At 31.5% G+C, this 15,947-nt stretch overlaps 2 protein-coding genes across 3 annotated transcripts; one reads left to right on the forward strand and one right to left on the reverse strand.

Annotated features, from left to right (window-relative positions):
- The first annotated feature begins 4,101 nt into the window (after positions 1-4,101).
- On the forward strand, positions 4,102-5,627 carry LOC8274788 (protein EXORDIUM-like 7). The gene has a single exon (XM_002524095.4). It carries the CDS (start codon positions 4,258-4,260, stop codon positions 5,251-5,253), a length of 996 nt encoding a protein of 331 aa, XP_002524141.1. The 5' UTR covers positions 4,102-4,257; the 3' UTR covers positions 5,254-5,627.
- A 144-nt stretch (positions 5,628-5,771) lies between these two features.
- On the reverse strand, positions 5,772-14,210 carry LOC8274787 (uncharacterized protein At4g19900). Of its 2 annotated transcripts, XR_007215470.1 has the most exons (6): positions 12,532-14,210; positions 12,302-12,451; positions 9,582-9,716; positions 8,489-8,683; positions 7,478-7,539; positions 6,172-6,307 (listed from the first exon to the last, which is right to left on the reverse strand). XR_007215470.1 is itself a non-coding variant. In XM_015722361.3 (5 exons), the coding sequence occupies exons 1-5, from the start codon at positions 13,980-13,982 to the stop codon at positions 6,121-6,123; spliced, it is 2,118 nt and encodes a 705-aa protein (XP_015577847.2). In that variant the 5' UTR covers positions 13,983-14,208; the 3' UTR covers positions 5,772-6,120. The 2 variants fall into 2 exon arrangements, 1 of the variants encoding a protein (XP_015577847.2); XM_015722361.3 differs by lacking the exon at positions 7,478-7,539 and having other exon boundaries at positions 5,772-6,307; positions 12,532-14,208.
- Between the last annotated feature and the right edge of the window lie 1,737 nt (positions 14,211-15,947).

Here is a 15,947-nt window from a genome sequence, read left to right on the forward strand (position 1 = left end):
CTAAACTTGGATTATAAAGAAACAGTTTAAAAAATTTATAACACGCTTGAGAACTTATTGGTCGAATATAATAATTTAAAAATAATTTCAATCTATATGTGTAAATAATATTAAAAAGTAATAATAATAATAATAAATAAATATCAAGAATTCTAACAATCTAAATTTTTTAAAATTATTATTATATGGACGTATGAGAACTTATTAGTGCAATGAAAATAGATACAACGTGGCAGAATTTTATGAAGGCGTGTCATGTTGTTTTTCAATGAGAAATTGACACATGACATATTTATAAAAGTTTTAATTATAATATTTATAAAAAAAATTAAATATGATCTTAGATGCTAATAATGAATATGGTAAAAAATTTATGACTTATTTAAATATAAGACTATTGTATTCTAAAAAATAATTATAATAAATATAATAATTTTCATAGTTGTTATATATTAATAATAAATCTTATTATATTTTTAATAAAATATATATTTATATTATATATAAATAAATAATAAAAATTCTAAATTCGAATCATAAAAGACAGTTAAAAGAAATTTGTTATACATTTAAAAACTTATTAATCGAATGTAATAATTAGGAAAAACGTTTCAACCTATATGTATATGATATTAAAATGTAACAATAATAAAAGATAAATAGCAAGAATTCTTATAATCTGATTTTTTAAAAATAATTATTATATGGATGTATGAGAAGCTATTAGTGCAATGAAATAGATACAAAATTAAAGCTGATAAATATATATATTTCTCATATTTATTTGCCTTAGCATATAATAAATATAAAAATTTCACAAGGCTATATTATATTATTTTTATAAATGACTAATATAGATATAAATAGAAATATCATACAAATAAAAGTAACACTTATATTTTATACTAATATTATTATATATTAAATTATAATATATAAAATAAATAAATATAAAATAAATAAAATAATCATGCAATGTATATAAAGTATGGCAAGTTTTCCCATAAAACTCCTATTGACAATATTTTATAAAGCCACGTCATAAAGTTTTAATATGTGGCTTTTAATGTATTAAATACTGATAAATAAAATGATGATATTAATATATTATAATATTAAATATAAATCAAATAAAATGATATTACTAAATGCTTATTACAATAAAATGGTAGCTAAATATATAAAAAAATTATATAATACCACTAATTTACTATATGTCTATTACGAATTTTTTAATTATTTTTTAAAACCATTAAAATTTAAAGTTATATAAGTAAAATGATAATATTAAGTGTTTACTAAAATAAAATAATAACCAAATAAATTTATTTTTTTATAATATAATATTTTTTGTTATTAAAATAAAATATTTCAAACTAAAAATTTATATCATAAATTTATTAATAATCGTGCATTAGCACAAGGATATTGCTAGTTTCTTTATAAAGTAGAGTATAAACCACCATATCTAGAAAAGAAATATCTCAAACTTAAATCCTTAAGTTTCGACACTAATTGTCTAACCCTCGTACTAAAATCTGATAATTTGTTAAAATTGCATTTAAAATTATTTTAAGTTTATGAGTACTTTACTTTACTTTTTTTACTTTGTTAGTGATTACTTTTTAGAGGATCTTTTCTTTTTGATCATTAGGTTGGTGCAAAGAGTTACTTTTTCTTTTTTCTTTTTTCTCTTCTTAGATTAGTTCCTAGCATCAAGGAGTGATTTGTTGAAGATGCTTCAATCATCACATGCAACCTCCTAATTCTTATTACATGATAACAAGATATTCTTATAATTAATTACTGCTAGAAGCAACTCCAGTGACCAATTGTTTCTTAGACTTTTCTACGAGTTCTAGGCCATGTGAGTAACCCTAAAAACCTTGCGTTCATTGTTTAGGTATCTTATTGGTAAAACTCATCTTTGGTCCCTGAAATTTTTTATTTTATTTCACTTGATCCTATAGATTTATTGCATTTAAATGAATTTTTAAAACTTTTTATTTTTATTATCATTATATATATGTGTGTTGGAAGTATATATTTAGACATTGCTAAAAAATGCCAATCAAAACATTTATGATTTATTTTATTTTAAAACTTTTTTAGGTTTTATATAAGAGTGTAGATAAAATGATAAAAATTTCTTCTAACTTAATTAAGATTTGGAATTCTAGTTTTAAGTATACAGCAGCATTAAAACTCTTGAGACAGTACTTTACCGCTCGTAAGAGAATTAAAAAAGAAAAAATAAGTGACCAATATATCTTACATAAATTATATCTTTTTCTATTAAATCTAGTGACTACATAATGACGTGTTAAAACCAAATAATAATTAAATATGGACAACCAGTACCAACAAAATTTACAAATTTTAAAATAAGGACTTGAAAATTGGAAAATAAAAATACATAGGAATTCTTTAGAACAACATTAAATTCTTAATAATCTAATGAACCAAAATTGAAAAATTCGTCATCCTTATAAGGCATAATTTTCTTTAGTCCCCAAAATGGTTTTTCCTAACTTATGTTCTCTTCTTCCACATTTTGCTGGAAGATGGGTTTTGCCCAACTCCAATGCTACAAATGCCAATAGGTTTGCAGTTAACGTTTTATTTCATTTGCTCACTCCTACATCTAATAGCATCCATAATATTAAAAAGAATTATTAGAAAGCATAATTTATATAATTAATGAAATTTTAAAAAATATTTAGACATAAAAGGTAAAAATATTTATTTAACTAATGACCTCTTTATAGTTTTCTATTTATTTTATTTTTATTTCTATAAGTATTAACAATTTTATTTTTTATTTCATTTCTTTTTAAAAGTTTGCTAATAGAAAATAATTATAAATATAAATTAATAAAGTATATAAAAATTTATAGTGTATTTATTAAATTCAAAGTAAAAAGTAAAATTTAAATTTCTAAATCAACTATTTACTTTATATTTAATAAATAAAAAATACATTAAATTTTTATTTTGTGATATAATTTCTTAAAATATAAATAATTTGATATAAATAATTTCTAAAAGATTTTTTTATGTGGATATTTGTTTACATGCATCATGAAAATATAGTTGAGAACATTATTTTTTAAATAGACAAAGATTAGAGAGTCAAAGATGTTAAAAGAGAAAGAGGTGAATATGGTTCAGAAAAGAGAAATGATCAAAGGTTTCACATGCATGCTCTCTCCACAGGGCACATCATCATTAGATTTTACTCTTGGTTTTTGACTTTCATCATCAATATATTATCTCCATCTTTGTTTATGAATTCATCATAACCTATCTGTTATCAAATCATGAAAATTTAATAGAAATATTTTGCTCCAGAAGATAAATGTCAAAACAGAAATAAGATATGAAAATTAGGATAAAACCTTCTCTTACTTTTGTTTCTTTACTTATAATGAAAAAGAATCATATTTAATATTTATATAAAAAATATTTTTTATTTATTTATGAGAGATTTTATTATGGACTGCATAATATGATAGTCATTTCTTTACATTGGCTATGAAGGTAAAAATATTCATCTAATGCACTAAGAGTAAACGTTTTTACTTCTTAGGTTAGAGAAGTGTTATATAAAAAATATAGTAGATTTCTTGTCTTATTTTAGACCATGCAGTTGCAGCCTCATTAAAGAAGGTTTGGGTGGACTTAATTTTTCCATATATTTGAAGATAAAGAAAATACATTATTCTTTTATGTAACAATGAAAAGGGAATAAAATATCATTTAATGGGTACCTATGAATTTTGATTATGCTGCTTGACTCACTGGTAAATGGTGGCAAGGCAATCTGGCAGACAGAGGAATCAGAAACTAAAACCCTAGTAACTAGTGTTGGCTATTAAACAAATGCTATTACTAGAGAGGTGATCCCAATGTTACAGTCATTGATTATTTGTTTAGTTTAACACTTTCTTCTGATGTATCATTAATTATTAAAGGGAATCAATAGTAAGAAACAAGCGGGAGCAATGTAGTTATCATTGAAAAGTTGGACAATGATGGAAAGGAGAGAAGGGAATTATACATGTGAACATGCAAACCACTGTCCACCACCACAATGGAAAATAACAATAATAATAATAATAATAATAAGAGAAGAATCTTACTTACCCTTCTTCCATCCTTCTCTTTTATATAGGAAGACTTTTCCTTGAATTGTCACAAGACAGCATTACTTGAGAAGAAAAGAAAAAGAAAGAAAAAGAAAAGAGAAACAGGAAAATGCCGCTGAAACAATGTTATTTCTTCTTGCTCTCTTTATTTGCTCTATCTTCTTTAGCATTTTCTTGGCAATTTAACCAAGGTGAGAATTATGAAGGATCTTCTGATCTAGTAGATCTTCAGTACCATATGGGGCCTGTGTTAGCATCACCTGTCAATTTGTATATCATCTGGTATGGTCACTGGAGCCAGAATAATCAAGCTACTATAAGAGATTTCATCTACTCCCTCTCTTCCTCATCTCCTTACCCTTCTGTTGCTGATTGGTGGAGAACTGTCAGACTTTATACTGATCAAACAGGATCAAACATCACCGGAAGTATACTGCTTTCAGGAGAATTTTATGATTCTGGTTACTCTCATGGTACATATCTGAGTCGTCTAGCAATCCAATCTGTCATTAAAACTGCCGTCAATACCTATCCAAGACCTTTGCCTCTTAATCCTCATAATGGTCTGTATTTGGTTCTAACTTCTGCTGATGTCCAAGTTCAAGATTTCTGCAGGGCAGTGTGTGGTTTCCACTATTTCACATTTCCAAACATTGTTGGTGTCACTGTGCCTTATGCTTGGGTTGGTTACAGTGGAACTCAGTGTCCTGGAATGTGTGCATATCCATTTGCATGGCCTAAGTATTCAGGGAAGCCACCACCAAACACAAAAGGAGGAGGAAACAACATAATGAGACCTCCAAATGGGGATGCAGCTGTAGATGGGATGATAAGTGTGATTGCTCATGAATTGGCAGAAGTTTCAAGTAACCCACTTGTTAATGCATGGTATGCTGGGGATGACCCTACTTCACCCACTGAAATAGCAGATTTGTGTCTGGGTGTTTATGGGACTGGTGGAGGAGGAGGGTATGTGGGGAAAGTGTATAAAGATTCTTGGGGAGATGGATACAATGTGAATGGAGTGAAGGGGAGGAAGTTCTTGGTGCAATGGGTATGGAACCCAGCAAAAAGGAGATGCTTTGGTCCCAATGCATTGGATTAGGGGTGTGCTTTTGTACATGATTTCCTATCATTTCTTCCACTACCTCTGCTTTTTTAGGTGTTGACGGGGCTTCAGTGAGAAGTACTGGAGAGAAACAGCTAAATATTGTGCTTTTTTGGGGGATTGATTGATACTTTGCTTGTTTACTTTAATATGTCTAAAACAGGGTTGTAAATAAGTCTCACTCTTTCTAAGAAACTGTCTTAAGAAAACCTAAACTCAAGCCACTTGCATGCAAAGTAAAGGCATTTCTTTGCCTTCTGGCAAAGATGTAAGTCTGCAGCTTGAAGTTTCATTCAACCATCTGCTTTTAGTGAAAGGTCATTGGCTTCATATTCATCCAATGACAAAAGGGTTATCTTATTTCTGCCAAATAGTCTCCACTTTCTCTTGAAATTTCCATACTCATCAAGTATTTCTCCATTGTTTTTATCTTCACTAGTACAAGCTATCCACTAACCAGCTGTAGGAAAGGCCGAAGGCAGTGTCTCAATGTGCTTATCTATCAAGAATAAATATAAAGAAAGAGAATTCAAAATTTTCATTGATACAGCAGGTTGCAATTTGCTGAACCATCTTGTATACACAAACTCATCTTTTACAGCCATGTAAGGAACCAGGTATTTGTAAAAGTTTTCTACAAGCTTACTCGCAAAATTGACTTTTTCCCACTAATTAAACAGGTTAACATGAAAGGATAGAACACTGTACAGGTATTCCTATGTCCAACATGAAACTATAATCTCTGTAATGCTAACTTCTGGACATATATATCTTCAGACGCTAGTAAGAATTACATGTGCTCTGGATGTTGCTCTAGTTCACCCAACTTGAAGGTTTTAAATAGATTGACCAGTTGCTTGAGAATCACAATACATCAGAGCAATGGATACATGGGTGGTCAAGAAGCCGGGCTACAAGGCTGCCTGGCTCTGGAATTAGAGCAGATGTCAAGCTGCTCCAGAAATGAAATGCCAACGACTCGCTCAGAATCTTAATGAACATAGCATCTTGTCGAGCTTTCTCACTCGCTGTTGCTGGAGTAGTGAAGTAACTGTTTGCAATTCAAATAAATTAATGCACAAATAATGAAGAATGTAAGGTCTCATGGAGCTTCTCTACTAATGATGTTAACATTAGGGACTCAAAAGTAAGATATCTAGCATTCAAAGGCATCAAAAATCAGCATCATTTTTGTACATCTAAGCTGGGTTATTCTCTAAGAAAGTAATGTAAAGGAAGGCTCTTTTGCCAAGCTGGAAATAAAACTTGATGATAATGGCACAAGAAAAAGAACACTTAAATTTATATATGCTTTTGACCAACTGTTGATAAGAGATGCTGACTGGAAGTAAAGACAGCAAAAAGTTAAATGGTATAGTAATTGTCAGAAAAATTACTTATCATTACTATCAGCCTTTGTGCAATCCAATTTATCCAAATCTACTTTGCATTCCAAATACTAGAAATCTACAATCCTATTCAGGCAAGTTATTAGCTACATGGCCATGGAAATTTCGATCAAGATTGTTGCAAATCCATGCATCTAATGCAGTTTTCCATTTCACACAATTGCGATAATGATCACACTTCACATAGCATCGATGACAATCCTATTGTGACCACAACCATAATCCAAAACTGTTTAGCTAATGTGCCTTCTTCATATTATCAAAAGATGAAAATATCAGAATGGGTAATGTCCACTTTTTTACATAACATCCATGACGATCCTATGGGATTATGTTTGTGACCACAATCATAATCTAAAAATATTTAACTAAACTTTCTGTTCGTCATATATTAGAAGATGAAATCAGAAAGCTGTTCCATACAAGCATGGAAACAAGTGAAAGCTGTTCCAGGCTCCATAGGAAAAAAAATCCAAATTTTTTTTTAATTTTCAATTTTTCTTTCCCAAAATCATGGTCGAAAAAGACATTTCTATGCATGCTTTTTTCAATTCATGGTTTCTTTCTTTTTTTTTCTTTGAGAATACTCAATTCATGGTTTCTTTTAAATCGAAAATCAAAAACAGTTTGTCAAGCACACAATGCCAAACCGACCCTTGTTTTCAAAAGTCTTCTTATTCATCTCTATGCAATCCAATAAATGTGGCATAAGTGCAATATATTTCCTTTTCCCACCCAGATTTAACCAACATTATCCCAGATTCCCTCATTGAAGTAAATTCAAATAATAGGATGAGAAGCGAGAATATCACCTGAAAGTCAAACGAGATATTTCCAGCTATTGTAAACAGATGCATGTAAAGGGACCATCTAGCTGTAGAAATAAATTTCCCAAGTTGAAAACTTATACATATCTACCATCCAGGTAAAAAGCCCAGTATTAGTTACAAAAGTTATAGAAAAGAACCATCGGCTTTTCATCCCTTATCTTTTACTTTCTTAATAATTACGTTAACAAACAAGCCAAGTTTTAGAATGTTTAGACTAGGGTCGCGTGAAATGCAATCAAATTTAAAAGAAGTCCAACTGGGCACAACATTTTTCAATTTATTTGTTAATCTGAAAAAGTTGAAATCAAGTTGGATACTTCCTCAAAAGACTACTGCTAATGACATACAAGAGTAGTAAAAACATATAGAAATATACATTAGAATTTTAATGAAGTCAACCATACTTATATGTCAAATACTTCTATATATGACGAAATATGTAGTGTCTACATAAAACTCCAAAAGCATCCAGAAATATAATTGAAAAAAGAATATAACTTCCATAGAATTTCAAATAATTTTAACAAACAGTTTTAATTTCTAGTTTCTTATTTCTCTTCTGTGAACTGTAACTGAATAAACATGCCACTATCAGCAAAAACTCAATCTGTTAATACTTCTATCAGGAACTAACCCATGCTATAGACTTAAATTTTCATGTCCACTATACTCCTAAAATTTGTTTGCGCTCTAGTTTCTTTACCCTTGAAATTGAGGGATTGATGTTTCTTACTAGTGAGGGCAACAAACTCAAGAAAAAATAAATTGAAGACTGAAGTTTCCCGTATAAATCCCCATGAGTCATAAAGAAATCATTACTTGTCAAGCTTACAGAAAATTACAATGCAGACTTTCTTTATTGGTATTTGCAAACCCAAGTGCCCCAAAAAGGAGCTAATTCTTATTTCCTAAAATAAGTCAGCTCCAGAGACTGTAATATGGACGCATAAAATAGTGCAAAACAAGTAATAAAAGAAAAACTTTGAACAATACCTTGTAATATCCTGTGAACCAATTGGGAAGAAAATGTAAGAGGGTTGCAATTTCAACTCCAGCTGCTTCAAGGACTTATCCTCTTTTCTATAGAATTTTTGTGCAACTCTTGTCAAAAGGTCAGCCCCATTCCCTCTCAAATTGGTATCATCATATGTCATATAAAACTCCTTCAAGCATTCCATTAAGAATGGACTACGCAGAGAAAAGAAAGCCACAAATTCAGAAGTGGGATAAATACAAAGAAAGAAGGAAAACTTCATTCATGCATTCTACCCTCCTTTCTTCCAATGTATTTAAGAACCAAGATATAAATATGCCAGGATATTAAATCGTCAGTGAACCAAAAATTAAAGTAAAAAGCAAAAGAAAAACAGAGAAAACAATTGGGTGCCATTAATGCTTTCTAATTTTTCCAACCATCTTGCCAAACCCCAACTCATTGTCCCACCTTCCCCCCTGCAATCCAATCATTTAAGGGAAAAAGATCGAAACAGAAAGAGTTGATGACTAAATGTAAAATGAAAATTTTACGACTTAAGTATTCTCCGCTATTGAGGCACCAAGACATGACAGGTTTACCCAGAAATTAAAATAGCATGCCCAAGCTTAAATTGAAAAGGTGCATTTAACACTCTTTAATTAAAGATGTTTTATCTTATTTCAGAGCATAAAAGAAAAATCAGTATTGCAGAGAAAGAAGAGAAATAAGGGAACGAAGTGCCTACCAAATTGCAAAAGATTTACTATTTGTTACTCCTCTAGAACCACAAGAAGAATGATGGTTAAACACCAAGTTGCAACCATCTATTTTGAGTTGCTAATGGTAAAGGGAGCAGAGAAAGGGCTAAAAGTACCCTTTTCTCCACTACTCCTGTGCAACGACATGCAAGTCCAGAGAAGGGATGTGGCCTGGAGAAGGTAAGAGAGGGGATAGAGAAATTTGAAAGCTCAATTATTCCCTTCTGCTAGGTAGCACCATTTTCTATTGAATGGGCTTCAGTACAGATGATGTTGTGTCCAAGACTAGCTCAGGAATTTGCTAACAGTCACATAATTCTCCACCAGTAAAGAGAGCAAGAACCAAGAGTACCTGTTCTTTTTAAATGCCATCACAGCCCCATTCAAAGAACTTCCAGCAATCTGTCCCTCCAGACCAACAGTATTGTGAAGCGATGACAATGGATTTAGAACTATAATGTCAGAATCAAGATAGATTCCACCATATCTGCACAATCAACAATTGAACCACACAGGTTTGAGTTTACAACACAAAACAAAATAAAAGCAGAAGATACCAAAATAAGAACAAAAAAAACACGCAATTGTATCTGCTGGAAAAAATTCCATCGAAGAAGCTGAATTTGCATGAATGAAAGATCACTTCGGATGAAGGAGTCAACACGCATTTATTAGCAATTATTCAAATGTGGGAAAATTTAAGGAAAAGAAAATTCCAGGTGGAAAAGAGTTTATCTTACCAAGGATTTAAAGTAGCCATTTTGGACTCTATTTAATTTTCTCTCTCTTCTCTATTCCTTGCTTGGCAGAGAAAAGTTTAAAGAATGAATTTGAAGAATAGATTTGCAAAATAAGTTTAAAGAATAGATTTCTCTTAGGAAGATTGTGCATGGTTAGACCTGCTATTCAAATAGAAGGATGAATTTGAAAGTCTAATACCAGTACTTATGAAAGACTTATGTTCCAAAAGGACCATTTAAGAGGGTGGAAATTTGTTGTATAAAATGTTGCATAACAAAAGAAAAATAGGCAGGTAAGTGAAAACAATGATGGAAACAAGCATAAAATAAGGCTTGAAAGTGAAGATGGAAGGGTTGGGATGTCATTTCCTTAAATGAACATTCATGGTGACTGGTCAGTAATGCGAACTACCTAGTGTTTCAGCATGCCACTTGGTGTTACAAATTATCCTATAAACTCAAGTTCAGGATATATTCATATTTGCTGTGGATAAGATGCTTGATGCTCACTTGGTTCTAATAGTCAAATGTAGATATGGTCTGGAAATGTGTATTTTTGTGAGAAAGATCCAAAATAGGGAATTGATTTTCTTTCCAATTCTATGATGATTTAGTCCATATCATGGCCATGGATTGTAAAGAAAGGGTCATGATCAATGAAGATTTGATGGTAAAGGAAGTTTTATTATCAAACCCTATTATCAGGCCCTTGATAAGATGCAAGAAGAAGCAACTTGAAGACTTGTTCTCCTACTGAGATAGCTTCTTTCATTTTGGCAATCAGTATCGTACAGGATCTTAACTACTAGCGAGAACTTATGGTTAATGATTTGTTTACTTTGATAGCATTAAGTCTTCAAGTTGATAGCATTAAGTCTTTTAGGCTGACTCAGTGAATTAGATGCAAGGCACCTGAGAGCACAAGATGAGACGAGAAGAAATAGTTGTGCATATAGGACATCACAACAGTTTTTTATATGATATATTTGCTGATTTTTAGAAAAGATTGGGCAAAGCACAAAAATGACATATTACTTTCATCCTATATCATGCAGTATGTATTGATTATTCTTTTTTCTCTTCCAATTTGAAGATGGAAACAAATATGGAAGAGAAGATTGAAACATTCTTTCCGCTTCACCCTCTCTCACCAGGTAGTTCATCAGTCTCTCTCTCTCTCTCTCTCTCTCTCTCCTCATTCTTTTTCTTCTCATTTTGCAAGAAGCTATTTGTTCCAACGAGTGATAGACATCACATTACTCCACATCCATGTTAAACCGTATGGATATGTATCAAAAACCTAATATACTCTAATAAACTGTGATTCTGCTAAACCTTTATCTGTATATGCCTGATACATCACATCTCTAAATTTCATCATGTGTTGGTGAATGCACAATTTTCATGTCACCAATATTTAAAATCAACACAAGGGCTCTCCATTCATGGCAGTGTAGGGGAACTCAGAATCTTCTCACATATACTAAATCCCAATTTTCTATACCTTAACCCTTGAAACAATTTACATCAAAAGCTAATCTTAATCATTCTAGAACAAAGCTAGAGATTAAAATTTCAAGTTTCCTGCATCATCAAAGTCTCCATTTGCAACTAAGTTGTTAAAAAGAACAGAGAATCATGAAAAAGTTAAAATCTTGTGATAGTAGAATACTGCTTCACATTCACGACATTCTGGATTCCTAATGACAGTATAGAGAAAAGTTCAGAAGTACCTTACCCTCGTCTTTCCACATCACCAATGTGTACAAGTGAACACCTATGTACAGGTTCATGCAAAATAATGTAGCATCTAAGAAAACAGGGAGAAAAATGAAAAGTAGTTTAACATTTTTAATTGACTGATGTTCCTTCATCCTAATTTATCAAAATGTACAGGTCGCCATGAAACTATTTATACAAGATAAGAGAGATCTTTGTCATGTCTTGATACTTACTCTAGCCTCAGTTACTAGAACAGAAATTTTTAACTTTATCGCTTTATCAACATAGTATACTCATCAGGCATGGACCATGTTTCTATCCAAGACTTCCTGCATTTATTATTAAGCATTCTAAGTTCTTCAACATAACTTCCTTATTGCACATCTACTGTGAACATGCTCTCCAGCAGACTTTCTGGGCCTATATATCTAATATAGCAGTATTTGACATTTCATTGAATTTGTATCTTGTGGTTATTAGCCTCTCTCTTTACCATATTCTTAGAGTGGCTCTCAAAAGCTTAGAATGCTAATTGCAAATAAAAATATAAACTAGGCAAGGGAAAATGATACTTCAAACCAGAAAGAGTAGGGGAAGGAAGCAAGCTCACTTATAAAGAGCAGCAAGCCGGATAAGCTCACTATAGTGAGTGGGGTAGAATTTCGTACTTCTCCACTGAGACCAAACATCAGCGAATACGTGAGTTGGTGTATCCTTCAGCAATTCATCAAGGTTCGGCATGGCAACAGCAACTTTATAACTGAAAAGAAAAAAAAATTATAATGGACAATTTAAATCACAAATTCACAACAGACTAGCAAAAAAAGCTTAAGTACTTGCCCATCTTTCACGAAGGAGCCTGCAAAAAAATCCAGCTCAATTGTCTCAGATAGCACAATAAGACAAGCATCTCTGTGGTGAAACAGCAGACTATCAAGCCCTCTCTGGTGTCTAACAGTATACATCCAAGGCGGTGAATTCCACACCATGAATACCCTCAAATCACACTTCCCCTTCCTGAAAAAGGAATCCATGAAATCTGAGAAAGACAAATGAGGATGCAAACCAGGAAAGTAACCCCATCTTTTCCCATCTGCATATATATAACTCAACTCCTCAGACTTCCTCTGTATTATTTTAGACTCCCTATTCTCTACACCATCCATTTGCTTAAGTTCAACAGTAATACTATTTGCACTCGATAAATCCTTTCTGCTATCATTAGACAATCTGTCACTTAAATTGTCACCCTGTGTCACATTAGTCTTTTCATCCTCATTCAGGTTCTCCTGAACATTATTTACTCGCTTGCCATATGATTCAGTACTCACATTCTCATCAAAAATCCGTCGTTCTGCTATCTTAGACCCATCCCTACTATTAAAATCACTCGCACTCTTCCTAATTTCAACATCATTGCCATTTTCTTCCACTTCATGGGTCATCCTTAAAACTCTCAAAGGGTTCTTAATAAGAAACGGGTTCCTCTTAAACTCATTGAGAAGAAACTTCTGCACCACCTTATCCCCTCTAGTCAACCCAGTAAACCCAACAGCATCAGGGTCCTGCAAAAGAGGATTATTCAAAGGATTCAAAACCTCCAAATTTGACTTAAACATCCTATCCCTTCTCAAGAAATCACCTTTTTTATCGAACCAATCTCCCCACCCTTCTCTTAAAGGAGAAACCCTCTTCCCAATCTTTAACAACAAAGCATCTTCAATCCCATCAACTTCATTCACTTTTCTCCTCACATCTTCATCAATGGGAATATCATCACTTCCAAACGCAGCCTTACTCTTTTGATGATCCTCTACCGCACTAAAAGAACTATAATCATAATCCCACTCATCAATTGATCTTTTATTATTAAAAGCTCTACGAATGGATCCAGTAATGTGATCTACATAATACCCAGAAGCAGAAACTGCTGTTTTCTTGATTTGGGCTTGCAACCCACTTTCATCTTCTAATGAATCTTCATTATTATCATAGTTTCTAATGCCAGTAGTGTCCTTTTGATCTTCGAAAGTGTCGAGCTCGTCAATCTTGTCAACTACGTCGTTCGAGTTGTCATCTGCAGAGTCAGAGAGGAGGGGGTTTTGGTGGATAATTGTGCTGGTTTCATCATCATCATCATTCTGATGTACACTGTGGTGGTGGTGATGAGAGGAAGAAGAGATCCGAGTGTGGAGGAGTGAGACTGAGAGAAGGAGGAGAAGAGCTGAGATGACGGCACATACTTGAGCTCCGTAACGGGGACGGCGACGGGATCGGAGAGAACGCAGCATCGAGTAGGGATTTGGATTGGAGAAAGGAGAAGCTGGTGTATGCAGTGACTAAAACATGGCCTCAAGTAAATGGCAGAGCAGTGGATCTTGAAGCTGCTGATGCCTCAGTTTAGAAGAAACCGTTACTATGAGTTCACTTTTTTGGTAGATTAGATTCTGATGCTAATTTTTATTTCGGAATGCTAATAGGAAGGAAGAACGAAGCTGCTCAAATTCACCCCTGAATCTCTGTCAAAAGATCAACTAAGGATTTATCTTAGGATTTTGTCCAAAAAGACCCCAAAACATATATTTCTTTTTTCTTTTGTTCTTTCATTGATTAAAAAGAAAAAGTTTTAAAAACCAATAAAAAGTAAGAATAAAGGAAAATACATATTTATACTTTTTGAATTTTGATTATTAGTCAGTTTGATATAACTAATTTATTATAAACACCTCTGTCATATATATTATTTATGTCTTGACATATGATTAATTATAAATTTTATATAATTATATTTTTATTAATCTATATTATAACTAAATTGATATTTAGTAATTGTCTAAGAAAACTTGCTATTGATATTTTAATTAAAGTAATTGTATGCTTATATTTTTTAATATATTTGTGTTTTAATTTTAATTTATTATATAATTTTATTTTGATTTTAATTTTTTAATTTTAGAAAGTAATTTCCAATACTTATTAAAATTTAGATTTTTAAATAAGAAATTGTCAATTTCTTTTCAGATAATAAAATTGATACTTATATATATATAGACATAATTAAAATGATTTAATTGAAAGTTATTGTCGGAAAGTCTTAATTTTAAAAGGTGAATATTTAAACTTACAATTCTTTTATAATCAGTCAAATGGATGACTTGTTACTATTTGTGTAGATAGCAATAATTAATTTCTCTTCATATTTTCTAGTTAAATCTTTAACCATTTTACCTTCGTTTTTTGGATGGATCATCTGATAAAACTAATTGCAACTCGTCTAGCCTATTCATTTATAAATATTTTTAATTAAGAAAAATAATAAAAATTTATTATTTTAATGATTAAAAATATAAATATAAAAGAACAGAATATGAAAATAAAGAAGATAAATCATTTGTGACTTTGCAGTTATAATGATCATGTTCTTCTTATAGCATCCATTACTTCTAGTGTGGAAGTAGAATATGAACAATTTAGTCAAAATACATGAACACTCTCAATTAATAATATTAATCCAAATCTAAAATAAATAATTTAAGTTAATCATGCATTTTAACTAAAACAAAATAATGTATACATATGATATTTACTAATAATGTAAGGAAATATTTACTATTAATATTATTAGTAAATATTTACTAATAATATTTACTAATATAGTAATTATCATTAGTAAGATAATATTATTAATAGTGGTGGTCTCTAGAGCGAAAAAATATCAATTTCAATAGACCAAGTTCACATTATCAGTGAGTCCTGGAATAATTTTTTCATTTTTTAACCACCCCTATAAACTTGGTTTGCTAGAATAGACTCTTAAATGGACAGAATGCCCCATTTCAGTCTATTGGGACCTAGAGACGGGATGCCCCTAATAACCAACAAATGGCAAGTGCTTTTCCTTGTGTGGATCCTATTTCAACGGGAACTTGATGAGTCGATCCGCCTACACGTCTTGCTTTTACTGCTATAACGGGAGTTACTCCACGTCCAATATACAAATGGAACCTAACCATACATGCCCTCCAATTATATCTTCCAAATGGTCCACACTAACAAACTAGAATTAATTTAGAGAGTTTTGAGTAAGACTCTTATATGTGATAAAGTACTCCTTTAAGAGTTTTAATGCAACTGCATACTCAATGTTCAAATTCGAGATTTTGGTTAAGCTAGAAGAGACCGTTAACATCTTATTTATGCGCTCTTGAATATTCCACCATGCTTTTTACACAAAGAGTAGAAGTGGAATTTCTTAG

The sequence above is a fragment of the Ricinus communis genome, chromosome 4 (assembly GCF_019578655.1).
Source record: "Ricinus communis isolate WT05 ecotype wild-type chromosome 4, ASM1957865v1, whole genome shotgun sequence".
Lineage (NCBI taxonomy): Eukaryota > Viridiplantae > Streptophyta > Magnoliopsida > Malpighiales > Euphorbiaceae > Ricinus > Ricinus communis.

What these genes read in the sequence shown, in the direction of transcription:
- LOC8274787 (XM_015722361.3), bottom strand. Translation starts at nt 13,982, where the DNA reads ATGCTGCGTTCTCTCCGATCCCGTCGCCGTCCCCGTTACGGAGCTCAA. An exon ending in GGCTCCTTCGTGAAAGATGG is followed by an intron (nt 12,452 to 12,531) that starts GCAAGTACTTAA and finishes TTTTCTTTTCAG; the next exon opens with TTATAAAGTTGCTGTTGCCA. An exon ending in GGTTCACAGGATATTACAAG is followed by an intron (nt 6,308 to 8,488) that starts GTATTGTTCAAA and finishes AATTGCAAACAG; the next exon opens with TTACTTCACTACTCCAGCAA.
- LOC8274788 (XM_002524095.4), top strand. Translation starts at nt 4,258, where the DNA reads ATGCCGCTGAAACAATGTTATTTCTTCTTGCTCTCTTTATTTGCTCTA.